A 27,727-nucleotide genomic window follows, 5' to 3' on the forward strand; every position below is an offset into this window, starting at 1 on the left:
GCATCTTCTGTAGTACAGGCACACACATGCAAACAAACTACGGTTGTAGTACAATTACCATTAAAAATAGCAACTAAATAAATCAGAAGTTACTCACTAGTTCCTCAGCACTTGAGTATGTTCCTCCCCCCCACCCCCCGCCCCACCCCACAGATAGTTTGAAAATTGTATCCATTGCATAACATTGTATCTATACTTACATTAAAGAAAACAAAAAATATATGTAGCTCGAGTATTGTCGTAGGGATTAGAATACAGCAGGGCAGCATGGTGGTACAGGGGCTAGTGCATGTGCCTCACAATACGAAGGTCCTGAGTTCGATCGCGGGCTCGGGATCTTTCTATGTGGAGTTTGCATGTTCTCCCCGTGACTGCGTAGGTTCCTTCAGGGTACTCCAGCTTCCACCCACCTCCAAAGACATGCACCTGAGGATAGGTTGATTGGCAAGACTAAATTGGCCCTAGTGTGTGAATGTGAGTGTGAATGTAGAAAATGGATGGATGGATGGACTTACAACAAAGGATAACTTTATTAACATAGTTATTTGCGTGTAACAGAAATGCATTAAAGTGTATCAACTTGCTGGAAATGAAAAAAACACAAATTAAATCCTCATTTAATCTATAAACATTTTTTGACAGACTTAAACCATTTGATGCTGATTTTTTTTATTTTATTTAAATAAAATTTAATAAACTCAACTAATAATAATAAATACAAATTGATCATTAATGTTAACTAAGGAGCACAATATATAAACACTTTAACCTCCAACACAAAAATAAATACAACAATTTCTGCAGATTTGTTTTAATCAAAATGAGGAAGTTAGCGTCAATGGCTACATACAATAAGCATATTTTGTATTGCACAGCTTCAGAAAGCGGGTAGCATGATATTGCATGGTACTGATAAAGCATGTTTCCCCAGATCACACGTAGGGTGGCTCCGCCCCACTATTTGAGAATAACTGTTCTAAAGTAATAACAATACCATTTTTGGCTACCCTACCCACCTCTGTTTAAATACTCACTTCTGTTCATTTAAGACCTTTAAATATTCTTACTCATATTAATTCCCAAGGCAGTAAAGTTGTTCTATATTTGAATTTTTTTCTATATCAAAATTGTCAATATTTTCAAAATTGCTTTAAATGGAAATATCATATACAGTACTGCACTGCACATGAAGGAATCAATAAAGTACTATCTATCTATAGTAAATACTAATTATAGTTGTATAATTTTAACCGTTTTAAGACCAGTATGTTTACATAACTCTATGATGGAAAAAACAGAAATAACAATCAATGCAAAAACACAAATTATGCCCCTGCACTGTTTACAAACAACACTAAAAGGAATTTTGCTTCATGCTTTCGATGGGACAAAGTAGCGGCCCTGGTGGACAATTTTTTTTTTTTTTTCAATAATCAAAGATGACCAAATACCCAATTTCTTATACTAAATTATCATATTAAGTAAAAGTTAAAGTACCAATGATTGTCACACACACACACTAGGTGTGGTGAAATTTGTCCTCTGCATTTGACCCATCCCCTTGATCACCCCCTGGGAAGTGAGGGGAGCAGTGGGCAGCAGCGGTGCCGCACCTGGGAATTATTTATGGTGATTTAACCCCCTATTTCAACCCTTGATGCTGAGTGATATAAACACATTGGTGTTGAAAACAAGGTTTCATATGCTTACTGTCCATTTTCCAGATCTTTGACATGGCAGACGGAGGCCTCCACGTAGTCCCGTGATTTGTGGTACGCTTGGAGAGGGGTGGAGTCGTCGTCCGAGCTGTGCCCCAGGGCCCCATTTGGCCTGCAGTCCGCAAAGGGACTTGCCTTGCCATTAGGTGACAGGCCGTCCACCTCTTTTTCCTTTTCCAGCAGAGATAGTTCCACTTTGACTTCAACTGCACAACACAGACATTATCCTGTTAGAAAATACTGTTCTTGACATTTCACTGTGCATTCTCCTATCTGTTGTCTTTTCTCATTTAAAGGAACAGATCTCAGCTAAAAGAGGCAGCCCAAACTCGAATTGAGGACAAATCAAGTGTGACAACTCCTTCAGTGAAACAAATGGAAGATGGGATAAGGTGTCTGGACTAATTTAAAGGGCAAAAATGCCTTCTTTCTTGCTTTTTTTCTCATTCATTCCACAGTCTTAAAGCTCATGAACTGTCTTCTAAGCAGCAAAACATTTAACATGGGAATATTTTAGTGCTGTCAAACAATTTTGAATTTGTAATCAGATTAATTACAATGAATCACAATTAGACATATTATTCATTTTCATATATATTAATGGTGATTTTGCATGTGCAAATAGACTCAAAAAAGAGGGTAAAATACAGTGGAACCTCGATTCACAAACTTAATTGGTTCTAAAACAGGGTTCGTAAATTGAAAATTTCATATAGCGATGCACAATACTCCATAAGAAACAATGCAAATATAAATAATGGGTTCCAGCCTCAATAAAAGTCCATATTTATGTGGTTTGTACACTTTGAACACATGAAGTGCTATACAGAATTATATATCAAAGAAACATAACAAGGGGGTGATGGATCAACTTTAGATTTAGTAACAGGCCAAAACGACGACAACTGTGGCAGGGGACAGTGGCAGCGATTATCTTTTCAAACGCTGGTCTTTTTTGGCGATGTACATCCATTTTCTTCTTTACATTGTTCCTGATGCCCAACCTTTTTTTTTTAAATTATTTTTAGCCTATGTGCGGTTTTCTGTAGCAGGAGAAAGAAACTCCTCCTTCTGAGTTATCAATGGGCAGCGCTTGCTGTTCTCAATCACATGGCTACTTTCAATATGGTTTGCATATATATAAAGGAGCGAGGTCTGGGTGTGCAAATCTAGGCAGACATCTGCGGTTGATTCCAAGTAGATTGTGATGTAACAAATGAATATGCTTGGATTTTTGCGTGCGAACACTTTCATACATCTGAAGTTTTACTGACGTACGCCATTTCCTGGATTTGTTAGTACGTCCATATTTCGTAGGAAAGCCACGCAACTCTCTGAACATGAGGCCCTTGTTCTACAGAATGTACATAGTACTTTACATGACTGTTCAGTCATGTTTTTTTGTACTCATATTTCGGATAGAGAGGATCACATTGACAGCAGCCTGTCATTACCGAATCAACTGCACATTTGTGACAGTAACACTACTTGGACAAACTGCCTGAAGTGCATTGCTGGAGACGATAAGGGATTTTGAGGAATTATTCGCAGCAGATGTGTCAATGACATTACATGTTTTAATGAAATTAATAATAACAAATGAATCCGTATTAAAACATTCCTTTTTGACAGCCTTAAAATATTTATATATTTAAATTAAGTCTATTTAAATGTAAATTGTATTATCTAAATGTCATTTTAATGATAGTATAGTACAATTTAGCAAACTATATATGAACTATGGTTGACTCGATACCAATATTTTGGTACCGGTACCAAAATGTATTTTGATGCTTTTCAATACTTTTTTTAAATAAAGGGGACCTAAAAAAAATTGCATTATAGGCTTTGTTTTAACACAAAAAAATTATGGTACAATAAACATGTTTCTTATTGCAATCGAAGAATAATCTTGTCATTAAATAAAATAGTGAACATAGTCTCCTGAAACTGCGGAAGTTAGTTTGCTTAAAAGAAACATCAGTTTTTCTGACTTTTAATAGTAAGTAAACAAACAAAGGCTCCTAATTTGTCTGCTGACGTATGCAGTAACATATTGTGTCATTTCTCATTCTATTATTTTATCAAAATTATAAAGAACAAGCTGTAAAAACTGATTACTAATATACTTGTTAATTTACTGGTCATATCTGGTTATTTTTAGTCTCAACATCATCTATCTACACTTCTGTTAAAATGTAATAATCACTTATTCTTCTGTTGTTTGGATACTTTACATCAGTTTTGGATGATACCACAAATTTAGGTAATGATCCGATACCAAGTCGTTAAAGGGTCATACATTGTTCATAATTTAAGTTCTCGTGTCCAGGGACAGTGTATGAATATAATATGAATTTAAAAATAAACTTTTTTTTCCCCGATAAAAAATACTAATGTAATCATAGTAGTATCGATTAGATACGCTCTTGTACTTGGTATCATTACAGTGGATGTTAGGTGTAGATCCACCCATGGCGTTTGTTTACATCGTGACGCCGGTGAGCTATTGTATCCTATTCCTCGTCCTGCAGGGATGATACTTGTAAGAAACGTACTTTATTTGTTGCCATGGAGGCGAGGATAAGTAATTTAGAAGTAGCTACAACACTGCCCATTGCGGATGGACATTAGCCGCTAACTCGCTGGCCAGGTTTTAAAGCACATCTACCGGAGGGTATTTCAGTGTTATAGCTTCACCTTTATCGTTAGTTTTTAAGCCAAAATGCGTCTGTCTACACACTGTGTCTGGTTGTAAGTACTCAGTGATTGTGCGCTGCCGAAGAAGCTCATCTGCTCGTAAAGCCAGCAATGTCATGACGTGACAACGACTTGCCGTCATGCCTGAAAAAAAAAAAAAATATATATATATATATGGCGAACCGGTACTTTTCAAACAGAGTATAGTACCGTTTTTGATTCATTAGTATCGCGATACTATACTAGTACCGGTATACCGTACAAGCCTAATATTAACGATGTGATTTCTTCCTTAATGCAAAGATTGAGGACAATATCTACACATAATTCAATTAAAAATGTGATCCCATTTTCCAACAATAAAACAGCACAGTGCCGTGAACATTTTCATTTAGGCCCTATATTAAATTAGATGCTTTTATTTTCATTGCACACATAATACAATGAAACTTGGTTTAGAGTTCCACTTCACTTTCTAGCAGCATGAGGAGATTTTAAAAGAAATACTATAAATACTATGAATATAGGATTAAAGTTGTTAAAAATAGGGATGTGTTAAGAAAGTATAGTACAGGTACAACAATATACACAGAAAATATACATTGGCAGTTAGCATTAAAAATAATAGGATCTTGGTAACTGGTGGTTTTGCTGACATTTATTGCACTTTGATGCCATATATTGCGCTGTTGTTTGAGTTTTCATTAATGCATATGAAACTATGGGCACAACTCCAGCAGGCTCTATCTGTTTGGATTTGAAAATGTGCTGATTGTCCAGGTCTTACACACAGTAATCTGGCTGGAATGTTGTCCCACTGAGTAAGTCTTAATTAAAAGTAATGGAAAATCATACGTGGGGCAATGGCCGGGGAAATGAAAGTAAACGATTTTTAGAGTTGTAAAGACTCACCTGACACTGCGGCAGTTAGTCTGCTTAAAAGAAACATCAGTATTTCTGTCAGTTAGTTTGGTGGTCAGACAGATCGAGTGCTTTTATGTTGTCGTGTTCATACAGATGATGAATCCCTTTTTTCCACTTCACCACCGACATGTGATGCATTCGCCACGTGTTTCATGAAAATGCATGCAGCATCAACTATCATGTTTTCATCAACTATCAAATTGTTCAGCTAGTTCATGGCACAAAATTCCCAGTTTTCCCAGAATTCCTCGTTTTCTGGGTTTTTTTCTCCAATAAAAATAATTGGACAATTTTGCAACCTGCACAATTCTCACTTTTCTTAACCGAGTCACACAATTCCACTATCAACACACTCCACTCATCCTGGACAAACCAACAATGTTACCGGTTCAAAAATTCCCTTTTTGTTTGGAATTTCCGCATTTAAAACTGCAATATGTCCACTCTTTTTTCTTTCGACGACTTCCCACATTTTTCAGCTGTTTTAAACCATTCCACCATCAAAGATAATGTCTGAAACATGCCAGCATGCTAACGCTAGCATTTTAATGTTAGCAATGTGACTTTATTGGTTAATTTTGCAGCTGTACACCTCATAGTCGTATAACTTTGTAATTGAAACATGCTGAATGTTGGCATTTTTAGCTAGTTTTGCTGCTACGCGCCTTTAAGTTTTATATATATCACAAATATTAAATATATATATATATATACATATATATTACATATATATATATTATAACATTATTATATTATATATATTACATATATATGTATGTATGTATATATATGTGTGTGTGTGTATCTATACATACAAGTACATATACTGTATATATACATATATACTCACATTTGTATATATATGTGTCTATATGTATATACTGTACATATACATGTTATTTATACAGTATACTTTATTTATATATATGTGTGTGTGTGTATCTATACATACAGGTACATATACTGTATATATACATATGTGTGTATATACTCACATTTGTATATATATGTGTCTATATGTATATACTGTACATATACATGTTATTTATACAGTATACATTATATATATGTATATATATATACAGGACTGTCTCAGAAAATTAGAATATTGTGAAAAAGTCCTTTATTTTCTGTAATGCAACTAAAAACATGAAAATGTCAAACATTCTGGATTCTTTACACATCAACTGAAATATTGCAAGCCTTTTATTATTTTAATATTGCAGATTATGGCATACAGCTTAAAAAAACTCAAAAATCCTATCTCAAAAAATTAGAATATTTCCTCAGACCAAGTAAAAAAAAGATTTATAACAGCAAAACAAAATCAAACATTTGAAAATGTCAATGAATGCACTGAGTACTTGGTTGGGAATCCTCTTGCACGGATTACTGCATTAATACGGCATGGCATGGATGCAATCGACCTGTGGCATTGCTGAGGTGTTATGGATGCCCAGGATGCTTCAATAGCGGCCTTTAGCTCATTTGCATTATTGGGCCTGGTGTCTTTCAGCTTCTTCTTCACAATAACCCACAAATTCTCTTTTGAGGTTCAGGTCAGGGGAGTTGGCCGGCCAATGGAGGACAGTGATGCCATGGTCAGTACACCAGTTACTGCTGGTTTTGGCACTGTGGACAGGTGCCAGATCATGTTGGAAAATGAAATCATCATCTCCATAGAGCTTTTCAACAGATACAGCTTCAATAGCCGTATTCCCATGGTCAAGCCACTCCTGAACTCTAGACAACGGAAGTTCCCTCTGTCAGCAATGGTTTGGGGAGCCATGTCAGGTGCTGGTTTTGATCCACTGTGTTTCATCAAGTTCAGAGTCAATGCAGCTGTGTACATGCTTCCATCTGTTGTAAAGCTCTATGGAGATGATGATTTAATTTTCCAGCATGATCTGGCACCTGCTCGCAGTGCCTAAACCAGCAGTAACTGGTGTACTGACCATGGCATTACTGTCCTCGATTGGCCTGCCAACTCTCCTGACCTAAACCCCATAGAGAATTTGTGGGGTATTTTGAAGAAGAAGCTGAAAGACACCAGACCCAACAATGCAAATGAGCTGAAGGCCGCTATTGAAGCATCCTGGGCATCCATAACACCTCAGCAATGCCACAGGCTGATTGCCTCCATGCCACGCCGTATTGATGCAGTAATCTGTGCAAAAGGATTCCCAACCAAGTACTGAGTGCATTAATTGACATTTTCAAATGTTGGATTTTGCTTTGCTGTTATAAATCTTTTTTTATACTTGGTCTGAGGAAATATTCAAATTTTTTGAGATAGGATTTTTGAGTTTTCTGAAGCTGTATGCCAGAATCAGCAATATTAAAATAATAAAAGGCTTGCAATATTTCAGTTGATGTGTAATGAATCCAGAATGTATGACATATATATATATATATATATATATATATATATATATATATATATATATATAATTTATAATATAAACAATAGCTAAAGACCAGTGTACTATTTTAATATGCATGTTTCAGTATACGTGTAGTAATCCTCTTGCGTAAGATGCCGCAATAGCATTAAAATTCCTCCCCCGTACAACACTATATAGAGCAAGCAGAGTGGGCTGGACATAAACCCAAACACATAACCCAGTGTGACGATGAGTCAAAATGGAAATGAATGGCTTCCGAAGTGAATACCAGCAGATAGATTCACTACCCCTGGAACATATAGTCTTCATTTATAAGATAGATATACACGTTCACATACCCATTTTTGTGCTGTTACCTGACTTGACTAAGTAGAAAAAGAGTTATGTGACAGTACACAGTGTCACGCCAAATAACTAAATCAATTATTTATCTAAAGATGTCAAAAGCTGTGCATACTATCGCTTGTCTCAGCACAGAAGGACAAGTTATAAAATAAAAAAACATTGTCAGCTAAAATGTTAGTCCACACATGGGAACAATCAGGATTTAACGCGGCTTGTGTTTAGTGTTCTGCTTAATATAAAGAACATGCTTAATATAAAGAACATAAACAAACAAACAAAAAAAGCTAAACTAATGCAACGATTTTTAATGATTAAAGTTTATCCATTCTTTCACAGCAGCGGTCTCAAACTTAGCTGGTCCATATATTCTGACCTTCTCTTTAACTTTAGAGTTTAGTGGCCCATGCACTTTTGGCTGGCTAATAGTTAAATATATTGTATTGAATCCTACAAGAGACCAAATACAATAACAATGCAGACACTAAAATGACAGCTGCACAACAAACACACATTGAGCAACACAAAGAGCAACTTTCTGTAAGAAAGCAGGGAACTCAAAGCTGTCAAAATAAGCAATTTTAAATGAAATGTTACATTTATAATGCCTAACATAGCTGAGCGTCACAATAGCTGGAGGTAGAAGAAGTGAACAAATACAATCCCAAGGTTAAAACGTGATTTGGAAGTAACCACTTTGTGAGGCCCAGCCTTACCATGACTCTATCTTCAGTGGCCCCTAGATAAATTGAGTTTGGACCCCTGTCTCACAGTTCCAACCTACTCTACATCAATGTATCAAAATGTTAGTGTTGGTGTGATGCAGTCCTGTTCTTCATCACTACAAACTACAACCTCAATTAAAACATGTTTTAAGTTAAAACCTCTCTGATGGTTTTAATGTTTACTTATTACTTCGTAAAAACACTTATTGTTTTGTATCCATTTAAATTGTGCAGCTCTGCGTAAAAGAGTTTGTCACCTGGTTTGGGTTTGGAGAAGCATCCTCCCATGGTGGGCCTGGGATGGAAGGACAACGAAGAAGACGCCTCTAACTCCTGGGGTGTAGTAATGTCACAGAAGTGGAGGTATGTGACCCTGCAGGTCTACGCTGGACATCGTACACATCAATTCTTCCTCATAGCCTGCATGGATACACGAAAGCATCGCATCAACAACACACGACATCTCTGCATCCTTTCACATGCTACCTTGTACAGTAAAGACAAAAAGCACATTGTTTACCATCAATATACATTACATTTTACAGCACATGCCCTTGTCCACGGAGAGTGTCATTTTAAATGTATACATTTTTTCCAAAAGATAAATTACCATCATTTTTCACAATTATCAACACAGGCTTTAAATCCAATTGTCCTGTAATATACATTGTAGTTGTCTACTGTACAACCATACATACAATACTATTTAGTTTACAATGTTTCGAAGACTTGACACAACGGTCCGTCTGTAAGTTTTATCTTTTATAAGATATTTTTGTTATACCATTATACAAATTGTACCACATTTCCCACAATAATTTCAACAACAATTTTCTGTCAATGTGTTTTAGACAGACAAATATATTTTTTGCATTTTTTATTCATTGTCTTTCAAATCAAAACTGGTTGAAGTTTATTAACTGACCCATTAAGAACAGAGGGTCAAAGATCTAATTTGTTTAGACAGTTATTCATTAGAATATTGTAGTCACGTGTTTTTGTAAATTCTACTATCATCTTTACATATAGTTTGTATTATTTTGCTGTCGCTTAAGTCATTTTAATGTAAAAAAAAAAATGTTTTATGCTATTCTGTATAGTGAATCTTTGCATATCTGTGAGTGAGCATTTGCGATCCCGCAAATTAACAGATCGCTGTTAAAAAAAGTATTTTTTTCCAAAGAAAATACAACTCTTTTACCCATAGCTGGTAATAGTTTCTAAATATGCAATATTAAAAATTATGAAATGTACAGTGTGCATTAATGAGATAGTTTTTGTGATTAATCACACGTGTTAAATTTGACAATCTTGAATAAAAAAATCAAAAAAAAGTTTTAGGTTCATTTTTGAACATTTTTAATTGAGATAAATAAAAATCACAATCCGAATATGAATACATTTTTTGTGTACTCTTAGCTCAAAAATAAACCGCACTAATAATTTGTGTTTATAAATGATTGATGAGATATTTTTTGTGATTAATCACATATTAGCTTTGACAATCTTCATTTAAAAAAATAAAATAAAATTTGTAATGGATTGTTGAAAGTTTTTAATCGAGATGAATAAAAATCGCGATCCAAATGTGAATCGATATTTTTGTGCACCCTAGCTCAAAATAAACTGTGCTAATAATCTGGGTTTGTACAGGAATAATGAGATATTTTTGTAATTAATCTAATGTGTTAATTTTGGCAATCCTAAATAAAAAAAAACATTGAAAAAAAAAATTTAATTGATTTATAATCGAGATAAATAAAAATCACGATCCCAATGTGAATTGATATTTTTCTGCACCCTTAGCTCAAAATAAACTGCGCTAATAATCTGCGTTTATACATGAATAATGAGATATTTTATGTGATTAATCACATGTTAACTTTGACAATATTAATGGAAAAAACAAATTGCATTGTATACAGCTATTGTCTATTGTGGAGGTTTTCAACAGCAAGTCCACGTCCCCCAAAGGCAGTCCTTCTCAAATAGTGGAGTAGGCCCCTCTGGGGGGGAACAGTGCAATGCCAGAGGGGTCGCATGTGACACAGGGAAAACATTTTTTTGCCATACAAAAGTATGATGAAGCTTCACTGTAACCACGGTGGGTGACAAGGGAAGTCCGGCATGTTGTTTCCTTTAATGTTAATAAGTTTACAATGTTATGCAGAGGTATAGTTATACAAATGTTATGGACAAATTATACTATTTATAGTTATGGTTGGGGGGTGCGAAATATGATCTTCTTTCGAGGGCGGTCGCAATAGAAAATGTTTGAGAAGCACTACCCTAAGGCATGGGTATTCAACAAAATTGAGTTACAGTGCTGTTTTAAAGTCCATCTGCAAAAAAGCTAGTCAAAGATCATCTCTTGTGCTCATCTCAAAAGTGTTTTCAGAAACTGCACAAAAATGTGAGTCTCTCACAAGTTTTTTTTAACTGAACTCGTGGGCCAAATGATGAAAAAGAGAGGACCTAAAATGGAACCTTGAGGAATACCTCAGTTTTGTGAATCAGAAGTTTGGACTCCAGTGTTCTATGTTCGCTAGCAAGGATCTGACAATGTGTTTACACTTGTCCAAGTGCCTCTACACAACAGGACCAGTCTGGTGTTTTTAGACCTTTACTGCAAAAATGTTTGTTTCTCAACTGAACTCCAGGGCCGGTATGGTGTCATTGCCGGGCAGGATTTGGACCCTGTTCTAGGAAATACTGCAGGGGGTCATAAAATGTTTATATTGACCTTTACATTTTCCACAAATGTAAATGCACATCAACATTGGTCCAACACACTGTAGTGAACAGACAAGTGGAGGATACATGGATACAAATGGTCTTTCAGTCACCAATACACACATTTAATACTTAGTTCTTTCAAGAAGGGCAGAGGTTTATTCACCTGTCAGTCCAACAAGGAGGACCTGCCCCTAACAATGCTATGCCAATTACTAGGCTTTGTCAGGATCCCTGTGATTGGTCGACCGCTTGTTCTTAGCTCGCAGCTAGTTTTCGTTCAAGAGTTTGGATGAGAAACAAATATAATGTTGTAACACGACACCACCTCAGAAAATGAGGTTTAACAAGGTGCCCTTAGGACAGTTTAATTGGATTTATTCTAACTTTTTTAGGATCCCTGCATAGAAAACGTTGAAGACCCCTGGTCTCGAGTCAACTTTGTTACAATATGGTCTCAAAACATGCAGCTCAGTGAAGATAAGTTGATAGATGGTCTTAAATCACAACTGGAAGCAGTGAGGATTATGGTGTGAAGCCACGTACCATCGCTAGTCGCTTTAGGGGGAGATGTAGGCAGCTCCACAACACAAGGGATCGTGGATGTAGCACAAGCCTGATGACCAGGCTAAAGTGTAGAATGGACTCTGGGGATTCTGGAGCTGAATCTAATTGAATGACTATAACCTTCACTTTTTGAGGTGGCGACTTGTCCAGGGTGTACCCCGCCTACCGCCCGATTGTAGCTGAGATAGGCACCAGCCACCCCAAAAGGGAATAAGCGGTAGGAAATGGATGGATGGAACCTTCACTTTTAGTCATTTTGGGGCCAAAAGCAAACAATGCCCTCCACATACCACATAGAAAAATAAACTAGGTGAATTATTATGTGAAACTACAATGTCAGATGCTTATTAAAGCTTGGTGAGTCGCGCAATGAGTATCAATGAGCCCAACAATTTTACTGTAATTTATAGAAAGTTAGGATACTTACTTTTAGTAACGTGTAAGCGCATTAGAACCGGATGTGTGATGATGGGAATTTTGTGAAGGCTGGAAGTATGTGACTGGTCGGAAAAAGAGAGCTCTTGATGGTGGCCGTGTTTGATCGAGACCAGACTTTTGGCTTTAAAATTGGTTTTGAATGTCCTACAGTACCTCCCAAACTTGTACTTCATCTTGCCAGACTCTCGGTTACAATGTTTTACCATTTAGAGCACTTTAATACTCACAACATCTTTGATGAAAAGCATCATGCTCCACTTGCATTCTGCACTGACAGCAGATCTTGCTGTGTTGATCACATACATTCTGTGTCACTGAGAAAAATCTTGTGTAGTTTTAATAAAAACTGTTTGCTTTCTCCACTCAACTTGGGTAGCTGGTTTGTTTTTTAATTTTCTTGCGGAATCAAGTCAGTAGCATAGAATAGTCGATTGCGTGAGAAGGGGAGCTGTCAAAAACGATCATGATTGATTAAGCATTTGAAGACAAAAAATAAATATTTTTTTTAAATAGAAGAAAACTTTAATAAAACTTTAAAGGCCTACTGAAACCCACTACTACCGACCACGCAGTCTGATAGTTTATATATCAAAGATGAAATCTTAACATTGCAACACATGCCAATACGGCCTTTTTAGTTTACTAAATTGCAATTTTAAATTTCGCACGGGGTATCCCATTGAAAACGTCGCGGAATGATGACGCTTATGTTGACGCGTGCTTGTGATGTTATTGGTTGGAGCGGATATGTTCTCCCAGCACCACTCACGGCTAAAAGTAGTCTGTTTTTATCGCATAATTTCACAGTATTTTGGACATCTTTGTTGCTGAATCTTTTGCAATTTGTTCAATTAAAAATGGAGACTATAAAGAAGAATGCTGATGTTGGAAAGCGGTGGATTGCAGCTGCCTTTAGCAGCCGGTGTTTCTTTGTTTATTGTGAAGCTTTAACACAGAGCAGTCATGCAAACATGTTTCTCTACCACATGTCAACCAGCAAGTTTTTGGATGGGAAAATTGTGATATTAAGTCGGCTCTTACTGGAGACTTAAGCGGATTATGCGACCTCCTGCAGCAGCTGTCAAAAAGCAGCTGTGATCTTGGCTCCTCCATGGCTTCCATCAGAGACACTGGTGGTCACCACAGCACCCTGACTTTCAGGTATGAATTTATAATCTCACTAAAACACTACTAACACAGTAAACAGATAAGGGATTTTCCAGAATTATCCAAGTAAATGTGTCTAATAACATCTGAATCGCTGCCGTCGCCTTTTTTTTATTTTTTTAAGTGCTTCACTCTAACTTTCCTCATCCACGAATCTTTCATCCTCGCTCAAATTAATGGGGAAATCGTCGCTTTCTTGGTACGAATCGCTCTTGCTGCTGGTAGATATGATTATAAACAATGTGAGGATGTGAGGAGCCCTACAACCCGTGACGTCTTACGCGCATCGTCTGCTACTTCCGGTACAGGCAAGGCTTTTTTAGTAGCGACCAAAAGTTGTGAACTTTATCGTCGAATCCTTTTTCGCAAAAATATGGCAATATCGAGAAATTATCAAGTATGACACATAGAATGGACCTTCTATCCGCGTTTAAATAAGAAAATCTAATTTCAGTAGGTCTTTAACTCTTTATTTTTCTCTAGGCCCTAGGCAACTGCCTGTGTATGCCTCATGGTAATTCCGCCTGTGTTTTATTGCAAATGTTGTTACCCAATCAAGCTATTCGGAAGGTTTGGAAAGGGATGAATGAGATTTGTGTGTGTATATGTATTTTTATGGTCTCCGAATGTAATCCTCTCAATTGCAAGGATCTGCTGTAATACTGGAAAAATGTGAGCATGTCCAGTTTTTTGAAGCTATATACTTATACTTATTCATCTTATTCTTGGTCTTATCTACGTATTCTTTTTTCCTCTTTTTCTTCTTTCTCTTTGTCGTTTTTTTCGTCTTCTTCTTCTTTGCCTTCCTATTCATTTTCGTCGTATTCTTCGTCTTTTTTTTCTTCTTTTTCTCCGACTTCTTCTTGGTCCTCTTTTTCATTATCGTCTTTTTCTTCTTGTTATTCTTGTCGTTGCTCTTCTTTGTCTTTTACTTCATCTTTTTCTTCTCTATCTTCTTGTCCTACTTGTTATTGTTCTTCTTTGTCTTTTTCTTCTTCTTTGTCTTCTTGTTCCTCTTCTTCTGTTTTTTGTTCTTGTTTTGCTTCTTGTTCTTCGACTTCTTATTTTTCTTTTTTTCTTCTTGTTCCTCTTCTTACATGTTCCTCTTGTTTTTCTTCTATATCTTTTTGTTTTTCATGTTCTTCTTCTTTTACTTATACTTGTTGTTCTTCTACTTCTTTTTGTTCGTCTTGTTCTTCCCATTGTTCTTCTTCTACTTGCATTTCTTGTTTTTCTTGTAGATGAGTTTTTTCTTATTATTTTACTTCGACTTCTTGTTCTTATTCTTCTTGTTTGTTAGTAGAAGTAACAGAAGTGGAAGTACCAGTAGTAGTATTTTGTCAGTTTCTTTCAAATGAATTTAAAAACCATGATATAGTAGAACATTCGCATGCTATAGTTTTTTCCCCCCAATCTTGCGTTATACAATCAGTAATCATTTAGTGCTTTCATGTCATTTGTCAATATTACCTCGACAATTGTTTTGCTTTATCTTTGTGCCATGCTTGTGCTTGTAATAAGGAAGCAAACGTGCTAATTGGGAACATTTCGTCACACATGGATACCTTTGTTAATGCATATTGCATAAGGGAACTGTTGAATATTAACAGCACTTCGATACCTATTAACTCCCTCGTCACAGAGCACATTTAAGGGAAACGAGGGGCCCCTTGTTTTGTTGCCACATCAGGCTCACATCTCTAGCAGCTCTGGTATTTGAGCCTCACATACATACAGTTGCTCCCCACAGAGCTCAGGCCACTATGAATGTGAGCAGGTTGTGTCGCACAACACGCAACTATCAGCCAGCAAGTTATCCTTGTGAAGTAAAAAAAACGAAAGAGCTACTTGCTATTCTGGGCACATATAATGTTCTTGAACTTCAGGGAGGAAGGAAAAAAGTGTCCCTTGCTGAATAGATGTGTGCTTTTTAAAGTTCCAAATGAGAAGTGGAAAGATCCCCACTGTGACTGGCCTCTTTGCAACAGCAGATACACTTTGCAAAGTCTTTTTCCACATGACAACTGTCCCGTGAACAAACATTTTATGTTTTGTTGCACTAAACTGAGCTGTTTGTTCCTACTAATTACTTAATAGCTATACTCAAACATCAGAATTAAATGCATAATTAGATAGAACCTTTAAGGATGAAATTTCTTGTGAACGAGTCGCAAACAATCTTAGCTGGGCAGGTATTGACCAAGATTTTTCGATAGAGATGGTGATTTAAATAGGTAACATTTTGGTTATTGAATCATTATATGAAGGCATAGTGTGGAAAATATTTACATACAGTTGTGGTCAAAAGTTTACATACACTTGTGAAGGACATAATGTCATGGCTGTTTTGAGTTTCAAATAATTTCTACAACTCTTATTATTTTGTGATTGGAGCACGTGTTTGTCACAAAAAACATTCATGAAATTTGGTTCTTTTATGAATTTATTATGGGTCTACTGAAAATGAGACCAACTTTACTGGGTCAAAAGTATACATACAGCAATGTTAATATTTGGTTACATGTCCTTTGGCAAGTTTCACTGCAATAGGGCACCTTGGTAGCCATCCACAACCTTCTGGTGGAATTTTTGACCACTCTTCTTGACAAAATTGGTGCAGTTCAGCTAAATGTGTTCGTTTTCTTCCATGGACTTGTTTCTTCAGCATTGTCAACACGTTTAAGAATAAAGACAACGCATCCCAGCTACAACTGGGTTTTATTAACACAGATACAAATGTACATACGACAGATATTGCCCTCCAAAATAGTCTCTCTCTTTTTGCTGAAATAACATTAGAGGAACTACTACGGGGGGCAGCACTGTGGTAGAGGGGTTTGTGCATCTGCCTCACAATACGAAGGTCCTGAGTAGTCCTGGGTTCAATCCTGGGCTCGGGATCTTTCTGTGTGGAGTTTGCCTATCCTCCCCGTGACTGTGTGGGTTCCCTCCGGGTACTCCGGCTTCCTCCCACTTCCAAAGACATGCACCTGGGGATAGGTTGATTGGCAACACTAAATTGGCCCTAGTGTGTGAATGTGAGTGTGAATGTTGTCTGTCTATCTGTGTTGGCCCTGCGATGAGGTGGCAACTGGTCCAGGGTGTATACCGCCTTCCGCCCGATTGTGGCTGAGATAGGCACCAGCGATGAATGGATGGAACTATATTTACGGCATGTAAATGGGATAAAACAAACAACATGTTTACTTGACCCACTTCCTGGGAAACTTATCAAAGAACTGTTCGTAGTATTAGGACCATCAGTGCTAAATATTGTAAGCTTATCACTTTCCTCTGGTGCTGTCCCTCTAGCATAGAAAAAAAAAAACGGTTATTCATCCTCTGCTCAAAAGACCTAACCTCGATCCTGACCTCATGGTAAACTACCGGCCGGTGTCCTACCTTCCGTTCATTTAGAAAATACTCAAAAAAATTGTTGCACAGCAGCTAAATGAACACTTAGCATCTAACAATCTCTGTGAACCCTTTCAATCCGGTTTCAGGGCAAATCACTCTACAGAGACAGCCCTCGCAAACATGATTAATGATCTATTGCTAACGATGGATTCTGATGCGTCATCTATGTCGCTGCTTCTTGATCTTAGCGCTGCTTTCGATACCGTCGATCATAATATTTTATTGGCGCGTATCAAAACACATATTGGTATGTCAGACTTAGCCTCGTCTTGGTTTAACTCTTATCTTACTGACAGAATGCAGTGCGTCTCCCATAACAATGTGACCTCGGACTATGATAAGGTATCGTGTGGAGTTCCCCAGGGTTCGGTTCTTGGCTCTGCACTCTTTAGCATCTACATGCTGCCGCTAGTTGACATCATACACAAATACGGTGTTAGCTTTCACAGTTTTGCTGATGACACCCAACTCTACATGCCCCTAAAGCTGACCAACACGCCGGATTGTAGTCAGCTGGAGGCGTGTCTTAATGAAATTAAACAATGGATGTCCGCTAACGTTTTGCAACTCAGCGCTAAGAAAACGTAAATGCTGATTATCGGTCCTGCTAGACACCGACCTCTATTTAATAATACCACCTTAACATTTGACAACCAAACAATTACACAAGGAGACTTGGTCATGAATCTGGGTATTATCTTTGACCCAACTCTGTCGTTTGAGTCACACATTAAGAGTGTGACTCAAACGGCCTTCTTTCTTCTCCGTAATATTGCTAAAATTTGTTCCATTTTGTCCACTAGAGACGCTGAGATCAATATTCAAGCATTTGTTACGTCTTGTCTCAATTACTGTAACATATTATTTTGGGGTCTCCCTATGTCTAGGTCAGTGTTTTTCAACCACTGTGCCGCGGCACTCGAGTGTGTCGTGAGATACAGTCTGGTGTGCCGTGGGAGATAATGTTATTTCACCTAAGTGGGTTAAAAATATTTTTTGCAAACCAGTAATTACAATCTGAAAATGTGCCGTTGTTAAGTGTCTGCACTGTCAAGAGCTCGGCAGCATAACCATGTAATATTCTTCCATATCAGTCGGTGGCAGCAGGTAGATATTTGCTTTGTAGATGATCACAATATGCAGACGACAGCGGGAGACAGTGTGAAGGAAAGGTATATAACGCTTCAACCAAAAATAAACAAAAGGCGAGTGCCGCTAAGAAAAACCATTGAAGCTTCGGGATGGCTATGCAAAATGAAACTAAATCTAAACTGGCTGCAAAGTAAACAGAAACAGAATGCTGGACGACAGCAAAGACTTACAGCGTGTGGAACAGACGGTGTCCACAAAAGTGCATTCGTACATGACATGACAATCAACAATGTCCCCACAAAGAAGGATAGTAACAACTTGCATAGTCTTGATTGCGAAAACAAATCAGGTGTGGGGAATAGCGCTCAAGGAAGACATTGAACTGCTACAGGAAAATACCAACAAAACAGGAAAAGCCACCAAAAATAGGAGCACAGGACAAGAACTAAAACACTACACACAGGAAAACACCAAAAACTTCAAAATAAGTTACGATGTGATGTGACAGATCGTGACAGCACACTTACTTTGAGACAAGAGCTAAAGTTTTGCATGGTTATTTATGATTTGAATTCATAACCAACAATTGTGAGAAGTACTTTTTATTTTCAATATCGGCTGCGGAGTTTAACTTTTTTATATTTTCTGCCGGTGGTGTGCCTCAGGTTTTGTTCAATGAAAAAAATGTGCCTTGGCTCAGAAAAGGTTGAAAAACACTGGTCTAGGTCCCCCACATCTGCGGTACACTACTAGGTTTCTCATTGCTATCCCATTGGGTTGAGTTTTTTCTTGCCCTGATGTGGGATCTGAGTCAAGGATGTCGTTGTGGCTTGTGTAGCCCTTTGAGACACTCGTGATTTAGGGCTATACAAGTAAACGATTGATTGATTTAAGTCAGGACTTCGAGAAGGCCATTCTAAAACCTTAATTCCAGCCAGTGCCTAGGTCGGTACTTTAAGAATGGATAAGAACATGCATATATTCGTAAAAAAAAAATTAATTAATTAAACAATATCTTTTTAATTTTACAGAAATATGTGACATTCTGACTGGACTAGTAATTAAGATACTTTATTAATAAAAAAAAAACAAAAAACTAAAGCTGGAAGCAGCGTTGAATGGGCCCCCGTACTCTCGTGGAGGGGTTTACACGAGTCAGCTGGAAATGTTACAAAGTACAAAAGCGTATCTAGTCCAGCGGTTCTTAACCTTGTTGGAGGTACCGAACCCCACCAGTTTCATAAACACATTCACAGAACCCTTCTTTAGTGAAAAATGAAATGTTTTTTTGTTTTAAATTCAAGACAAAGTTATGTTTTTGGTAACACTTTACTATGGGGAACAAATTTCAATTAACAAAGACTTAATTTAGAGTTGTTTCGACACTAAGGGAACATATTCTACGTAATAAAGACTTAATTTAGAGTTATTTAGTTAGGGTTAGGCTTATAATGGGGCCATGCCGAATAAGGCATTAATAATGACTAGTTAAGAGCCAATATGTTACTAATTTGCATGTTAATAAGCAACTAATTAACGGTGAATATGTTCCCCATACTTAAGTGTTACCATGTTTTTGTACTGGTGCACAAAATGAACGGTGCATGAACATCACCTTGTTCATACAGCAAAACCAACACAGTGCATAAACTCACAACAACTTACACACCTGCAAATCAGTCAGCTGTTGCCGTATCCGTAATACACCGAAAAGGGAGAAGTTTGTATTTACAGGATGAGTCGGGTGTGTTTTGACCTCCACTGAACCCCTGAGGCCGACTCGCCGAACCCCTAGGGTTCGATCGAACCCAGGTTAAGAACCACTGATCACATCAATATCTTTTATCCTGACAAAATCTTTTTTCTTTTTAAAAAAAATTATTATTATGTTCATATATTCAGGAAATATGTCCTTGGACACATGAGAACTTAAATTATGACCGATGTATGATCCTGTAACTACTTGGTATTGGATCGATACCTAAATTTGTGGTATCATCCAAAACTAATGTAAAGTATCCAAACAACAACAAAATTAGTGTTTATTAGATTTTAACAGAAGTGTAGATAGAACATGTTAAAACAGAAAATAACTAGATATTACCAGTAAATGAACAAGTAGATTAATATATTTTTTTTACAGCTTGTCCCTTAAAATTTGGATAAAATAATAGAATGGAAAATTACACAATTTGTTACTGCATATGTCTGCAGACTAATTAGGAGCCTTTGTTTGTTTACTTACCACCAAAAACAAGTTGTCTAGTATGTTCACTATTTTATATAAAGACAAAATTGTTCTTCGATTGCAAAAAGAAACAGATGTTTGACGTACCCCAAGATTTTTTGTTAAAATAAAGCGAATAATGCCATTTTTTTGTGGTCCCCTTTATTTACAAAAGTATCGGTACCAAAATATTGGTATCGAGACAACCCTAATGTGCATAATGGATTACATAGCATCTCTCTCTCTGACCTTTTATGTGAGGTAAGACTCCATGTAGTTTGGCAGAGACATTTGTCAGTTAAATCACCATAAAAAACAAATCATATACTGTAAATCTTTTAACTGTATATCCACCGAGTTTGGAAACAATTAGGAATGGGGCATCATGACCTAATTATGACATAATTAGTGTTCTGACGAGCCATATATTGCCCAAGATTTGCGCATCACCTGCTACTGCGCATGCGTGTGAGTGTAAAATAGGGAAAGAGATGTTATGAAGAGCAGAATGTTAATTGTTATTAAACAAACAACAAACCCATCATTCAGCTTACCTTCCAAAAACACTTAATTATAGGTGTTATTTGACATTATGTTAAAATGTTGTGTTTTATTATTACTAATGTATTACAGGGGTGTCCCCATCCAATTTGGATGTTGGCGATTGCTCCGATAGTAGCAAAAAAAAAAAAAAAGTATCTGCTGATACTGACTTCTTAAATCTCTGTACAAGCAGTCTGGCAGCAAGTTTATTGTACTTGTGCAAAGCTGGACAGCCAGTAAACATATACATGTCTTTCAATGAGCACACAAGATTTATCTCTTCTTATATTTTAGTCAAATCATTTACCAAAGATAAAGATGGCTATAGGCTACAAAGAGCTAGCAGTTACGCAACAATTAAGCACACAATAGCACATAAGCTAGACATACTGTACATGTTGAGTGTCCTTCATTGAACAACACTGCAGTCTGAAACACCACATCTGTCAGTATAAACATATATCAAATAGTTGTAATTACATATTACTGACACATACAAAGTCTGCAAGGCAGAAGCATATTAGAAAGTATCCAGTAACAAACCTGTCCGCATCATTCAACTGACTGCACCATGAAGTTGGCCCAATTAATTATTGTAAAAACTATGTGCCCCTCCCCCACACACACAAAAATACCACTCCACTTCAATTTAAAGACAGCATGAGTCCATTCCAGACGATAATAATAAATAGGTCAGTGTTCTTTTTTTGATTAATTTCACCTTGTCTAACTATCCACACTACAAAATAATATAAGTCTGTATGATTCCTGCTGATACCATATCAGATTAATATCAGTATCGACCAATACTCAAGGCACCAATATCAGTATTATACTAGAAGTTAAAAAGTCATATCAGGATATTTATACTGTATAGCCCAAGTCATTTTGAAACCAGGTTATAGTCCCTATTACTAGAAACGACTGGATAAAAAACACAAAAATGAATATCGACATGAATGTGTAAAAACAGGAACCGTATTGTGCATATTTTTATTTGCATACAGTTGTGGTCAAAAGTTTACATACACTTGTAAAGAACATAATGTCATGGCTGTCTTGAGTTTCCAATCATTTCTACAACTCTTATTTTTTTTGTGATAGAGTGATTGGAGCACATACTCGTTGGTCACAAAAAACATTCATGAAGTTTGGTTTCTTTTATGAATTTATTATGGGTCTACTAAAATGTGACCAAATCTGATGGGTCAATCAAAAAGACATGGACAAAGATAAGACCTTCTCTAGTAAAATTCTGTGGTCAGATGAAACAAAAATTTAGCTGTTTGGCCACGATACCCAGCAACATGTTTGGAGGATAAAAAATGTGACCTTTAATCCCAGGAACACCATTACTACCGTCAATCATGGTGGTGGTAGTATTATGAAATTACAATGAAAAAGGAGGATGACCTCCAAATTCTTCAAGACAACCTAAAATCATCAGCCCGGAGGTTGGGTCTCGGGCACAGTTGGGAGTTCCAACAGGACAATGACCCCAAACACACGTCAAAAGTGGTAAAGGAATGGCTAAATCAGGCTAGATTCAAGGTTTTAGAATGGCCTTCCCAAAGTCCTGACTTAAATGTGTGGACATTGTTGAAGAAACGAGTCCATGTCAGAAAACCAACAAATTTACCTAAACTGCACCAATTTTGTCAAGAGGAATGGTCAAAAATTCACCCAGAAGCTTGTGGATGGCTAACAAAACGGCCTTATTGCAGTGAAACTTGCCAAGGGACATGTAACCAAATATTAAAATTGTTGTATGTATACTTTTGACCCCGCAGATTTGGTCACATTTTCAGTAGACCCATAATAATTTCATAAAAGAACCAAACTTCATGAATGTTTTTTGTGACCAATGAGTATGTGCTCCAATCACTCTATCACAAGAAAATACGAGTTGTAGAAATTATTGGAAACTCAAGACAGCCATGACATTATGTTCTTTACAAGTGTATGTAAACTTTTGTTCCACGACTGCATGTGCTATGTTTATTTAGTTAATAGTGTTTTAAAGCTGGAAGGAGTGTGCAGTGTGTACAATAAACCAGCTCTGGAAGGATACCAAAACAACGCATTTAGGAATTAGTTTCCTTCACTTATTTTAACAATTACACGTTTTTATAGAAACAACAAATTGACTTAAAAAAAAAAAAAAGGTGCCACGCTGGTGTTCCAGCGAAGTTATTTTGCTCCAAACTAAAGTAGGTTAAGCAGATTTGGTCGCCACAACATATGACGCAGATGCCAGTTGCTTGCTGCAGTGCTAATAATCCAGCCTGCAAACAAGCTGTCACTTTCACTCATTTCTCTTCTAATGTAAGAACACTCACAGGAATGTCGGGGGAGAATTAGCAAATGCAGCTTGCTCCGTCGGTCCAACAACCGACCGACCGATCCATAACCTGACTGAGACCAAGAAAAGCAGGAATGTTGAGCACCAACACCCACATCCACTACAGGTCTACAATCTTATACTTTAACTTATAGACATCAACACACCAAAAAACATTAGTTTTGTTCAAACTAAATTCTGTGCAGGGAAGTAGATGCTGTTCAAATGACACACACTTTAATTAAGTTAAGTTAAAGTACCAAAGATTGTCACACACACACTAGGTGTGGTGAAATTTGTCCTCTGCATTTGACCCATCCCCTTGATCACCCCCATTTATGGTGATTTAACCCCCAATTCCAACCCTTGATGCTGAGTGCCAAGCAGGGAGGTAATGGGTCCCATTTTTTTATAGTCTTTGGTATGAACTCACAACCTACCGATCTTAGGGCGGACACTCTAACCACTAAGCCACTTAGTAGGTAATTAAACACTTGTCTGGAATGTTGGCCCTCAAGTTGGCGATTAGTCCCCTCTGATCTTCGCCTGATAAAAGACAACAGCTCATTGCGATCTAACGACACACTTGTTAGCTGACCACGCCCCCTTTGCCTTGCTTTGTATCTCCTCTTGGCTTATAGAATTCGAGATAAGCCTTCGCCTGTTGAGCAAAAGCTGTCAGAGGTCACCTGCTTTGTTTACTCGCAGCTTACAACGATTTCAATGGAAAATAAACGACACCCCTGCATAAAGATTCAAAATAGGATGAATATGGTTTCTGTTTAGGTTACCGAATCCGGAACTTTTTTGGCACCGAACAAATCCCGTCGGACCACCTGGGTTGTGTGTGACGTCACGTCCGGTTGTTGACTCAGCTCTTAGCATTTTGGCAATTGGCCGTCACTCAGGCAGCACTGAGAGCAGACTCAGCCAAATTACCGCCAGATAATGTTGCAATTTTCAATGGCATCCATCCATCCATTTTTTACCACTTGTCCCTTTTTATGTCACGGGGGGTGCTGGAGCCTATCCCAGCTGCATTTAGGCTGAAGGCGGCGTACACCCTGGACAAGTCCCCATCTCATCACAGGGCCAACACAGATAAACAATTGACATAAAAAAAATGCTCCAACGTAAGTTAAGTAAGGCTCCACTTTTCCAAAAATGTGCTAATTTGATGCTAATATACATTGACTTTGCTATTGGCATGCTACTGATCAGCATTAGCGATATTACATGGCGATTTCAACACCATCAAATTTGTTCATGAAAACTACAACTAAAATGCACGTTACAATCAAACAGCTGGTGCGTAATAAGTACAATACTTAAACTATTACCACTTTGTGGGGCGCAACAGACAGCAAAGACTAAATCGACCAACACAATACTGCTGTATAACGTCTTGGATTTGCAACTGTAATTGAAACGGGGACGGGGTGTTGCTGTTGGGAGAGTGGCCGTGTCAGCAACCTGAGGGTTCCTGGTTCAATCCCCACCTTCCAGCAACCTTGTCACGTCCGCTGTGTCCTTGAGCAAAACATTTCACCCTTGCTCCTGATAGGTCGTGGTTGGGCCTTGCATGTGTGAATGGGTGAATGTGGAAATAGTGTCAAAGCGCTTTGAGTACCTTGAAGGTAGAAAAGCACTATACAAGTATAACCCAAACTTAATGTTATATCTGCAAATGTGACTCAAACATGTGATAATTAAACAAGATATAACAGGACTGCAGTTATCATAATCAGCTCATTGGATAATGATGAAATGAAAATTTTGATTTATTAACACACACTAAAAGTACCGAAAATGTATACTTTTTAGAAACCGGTATCGATTCCCAGGAACAGAGAATTTGAATAGTATTGGTTTGAACGTGAACGGCACCCATTCTATTTTTGTCATCTACTCGTTGTACATGCTGGTGGACCACCCTGGACACCAGCCGATGTTCTGTTAGCACTAGCATAACATTACTCACCAGAGTTGTGTGCAGGGTTTGTACAAACTGTCCAATATTTGACGTAATCAACTGAGAATTAGTCAGATTTTTTTGCATTGGTTTTATTGTTGCCTGTAGGTGACTAGCTGGCACAGCTAAAGTATGTCCGGCAACAGTGGGGAGGCGCTTCTAAGTTTGACCCTGGCCTCCATGGCGGCAAATAAACTATATTTCTGACAAGGAGTACTACTTTTAAATAGTAATTCATTATAGTTACACGGTACTTTACCAAAAAAGTTATTAAATTACTAACATAATTGGTGTTTAATAAATGTAATTAATTACTGTGGAAAGTCATTTATGTGTAACTTAAAAAGAATAAAAAATATAATATCAGGCATAGGCAGTATAGACGTTTCATGAGAGCAGTGTGTGTGAGTGCCTTAAGGTTTAATAAACAAGCCTTGTTATTCTCCCACAACACCTCCTTGTTGTTGGGTACAACAGATTTGGCCAACAAAAATAAAGAGGAGTCACACCTCTCGCATCGAATACACAATCTTTACAGCCTTCGTTCAATTCGATGAGATGACAAAATATTTGAGCTAGTATTGATGTTATTTGAACACTGATATAGTTTGCAGTTAAATAAAGGAGGAGTGATCATCCCTGTAAACAAACTAAATGTTTTATAAACAAGTTGTGACAACGTTCACGACACATCACCGGCTGCATTTTTCCCTTACCTCATTAACTCTCAGTCACAGCAGCTAGACGATGCTGTATTGACAACATGAAAGCAACATCAAATAGTTTTTTCCTTCGCTGTATACTTTTAGTGTGGGGACAAGTGTGTTTGTGTCCAATATTGTCCACACCTTTCTCCATCTAAACACAGCAGTGCACTCTTATACGCACAGCAGGAAGTGAGGGAATATGACGTTAAACCAAGAGCTTGGCACTGTTTACTCCGAGGGGAAATCTCTGGAGCAAAGTCCGTGTAGTTTGTCCGCCATGATTATCAAGCCAAACGACACTAGCGCGCAGTCGCCTGACTTTGTGTTGCCGAAAATGCATTAATAAATGAAGTTTTTTCTGTAAATAAAAAATTAGATGGTATTACTAACCGTTGGGAATTTTATCGTGAATGATCATTATACCGTTTACCATTACAACCCTAGTCCATTAACAAGTAAAAAGTCAAGGGCGGTCACTGCATGTTCTTGCCGTCAAATTTTTTTAGGGCACGACGGCAAGTGCCGCAGTTAGATTCGAGCCCTGTGTGTGTGATAGTGTGTGCACTTTGCCGACATGTTGTTTGCTGTGTGATGTTGCCTCTTCCTGTTGAATATCAAGTTTCTTTTAGTACGGTGCTGGTTGTTACTTTCATTAGTAAATAGTTCATTCCTGTATTGAACTTGCTGTGCTTTTGACGTTGTCTTGTTGACACACAATTACATCAGAAGTAGCGTGCCACGTTACATTAAAGACATCGGTAACGGCATTGTAACGTACGTAAAACTAATTTATTACATTACTGGGGACGGCGTGGCGCAGTTGGGAGAGTGGCCGTGCCAGCAACCTGAGGGTTCCTGGTTCAATCCCCACCTTCTACCAACCTCGTCACGCCTGTTGTGTCCTTGAGCAAGACACTTCACCCTTGCTCCTGATGGTTCTTTGTTAGGGCCTTGCATGGCAGCTCCCGCCATCAGTGTGTGAATGTGTGTGTGTATGGGTGAATGTGGAAATAGTGTCAAAGCGCTTTGAGTACCTTGAAGGTAGAAAAGCGCTATACAAGTATAACCCATTTACCATTTACTTGTTGCTACTACGGTGTTATTATTTAACGCTGTTAAAGCAGAAGACAATAAGCGATGCTAACATCTAAGCTATCTTAAATGTAATCTAATAGAACAGTGGTTCTCAACCTTTTTTCAGTGATGTACCCCCTGTGAATTTTTTTTTAATTCAAGTACCCTCTAATCAGAGCAAAGCATTTTTGGTTGGAAAAAAGGGATAAAGAAGTAAAATACAGCACTATGTCGTCAGTTTCTGATTTATTAAATTGTATAACAGTGCAAAATATTGCTCATTTGTAGTGGTCTTTCTTGAACTATTTGGAAAAAAAGATGTAAAAATAACTAAAATCTTGTTGAAAAATAAACAAGTGACCCAATTATAAATAAAGATTTTACCACATAAAAGTAATCATCAACTTAAAGTGCCCTCTTTGGGGATTGTAATAGAGATCCATCTGGATTCATGAACTTAATTCTAAACATTTCTTCACAAAAAAAAGAAATCTTTAACATCAATATTTATGGAACATTTCCACAAAAAATTTAGTTGTCAACACTGAATATTGCATTGTTGCATTTCTTTTCACAGTTTATGAACATATATTCATATTTTGTTGAAGTATTATTCAATAAATATATTTGTAAAG

General features: G+C 37.4%; 2 protein-coding genes across 4 annotated transcripts in view; one reads left to right on the forward strand and one right to left on the reverse strand.

Annotated features, from left to right (window-relative positions):
* Window positions 1-4,595, forward strand: part of LOC133556491 (uncharacterized) — a 60,166-nt gene extending 55,571 nt beyond the window's left edge. Inside the window, exons 16-17 of one of the 2 annotated variants that reach the window (XR_009807528.1) lie at window positions 1,725-1,864; window positions 2,015-4,595. The gene's annotated coding sequence lies outside the window, so the exon portion shown is untranslated. The remainder of the gene's footprint in view (window positions 1-1,724; window positions 1,865-2,014) is intronic. The other variant, XR_009807529.1, reaches the window with a different exon arrangement.
* Window positions 1-27,727, reverse strand: part of LOC133556489 (apoptosis-inducing factor 3-like) — a 53,713-nt gene that overhangs the window by 21,948 nt on the left and 4,038 nt on the right. For both annotated transcript variants that reach the window (XM_061906457.1, XM_061906456.1), the window contains exons 2-3: window positions 9,072-9,234; window positions 1,711-1,924 (exon numbers count right to left, since the gene is read on the reverse strand). In XM_061906457.1, coding sequence (XP_061762441.1) covers window positions 1,711-1,924; window positions 9,072-9,102 — 245 coding nt within the window. In that variant the 5' untranslated portion in view covers window positions 9,103-9,234. The remainder of the gene's footprint in view (window positions 1-1,710; window positions 1,925-9,071; window positions 9,235-27,727) is intronic.

Source organism: Nerophis ophidion, linkage group LG07, assembly GCF_033978795.1.
Source record: "Nerophis ophidion isolate RoL-2023_Sa linkage group LG07, RoL_Noph_v1.0, whole genome shotgun sequence".
NCBI classification, from domain to species: domain Eukaryota; kingdom Metazoa; phylum Chordata; class Actinopteri; order Syngnathiformes; family Syngnathidae; genus Nerophis; species Nerophis ophidion.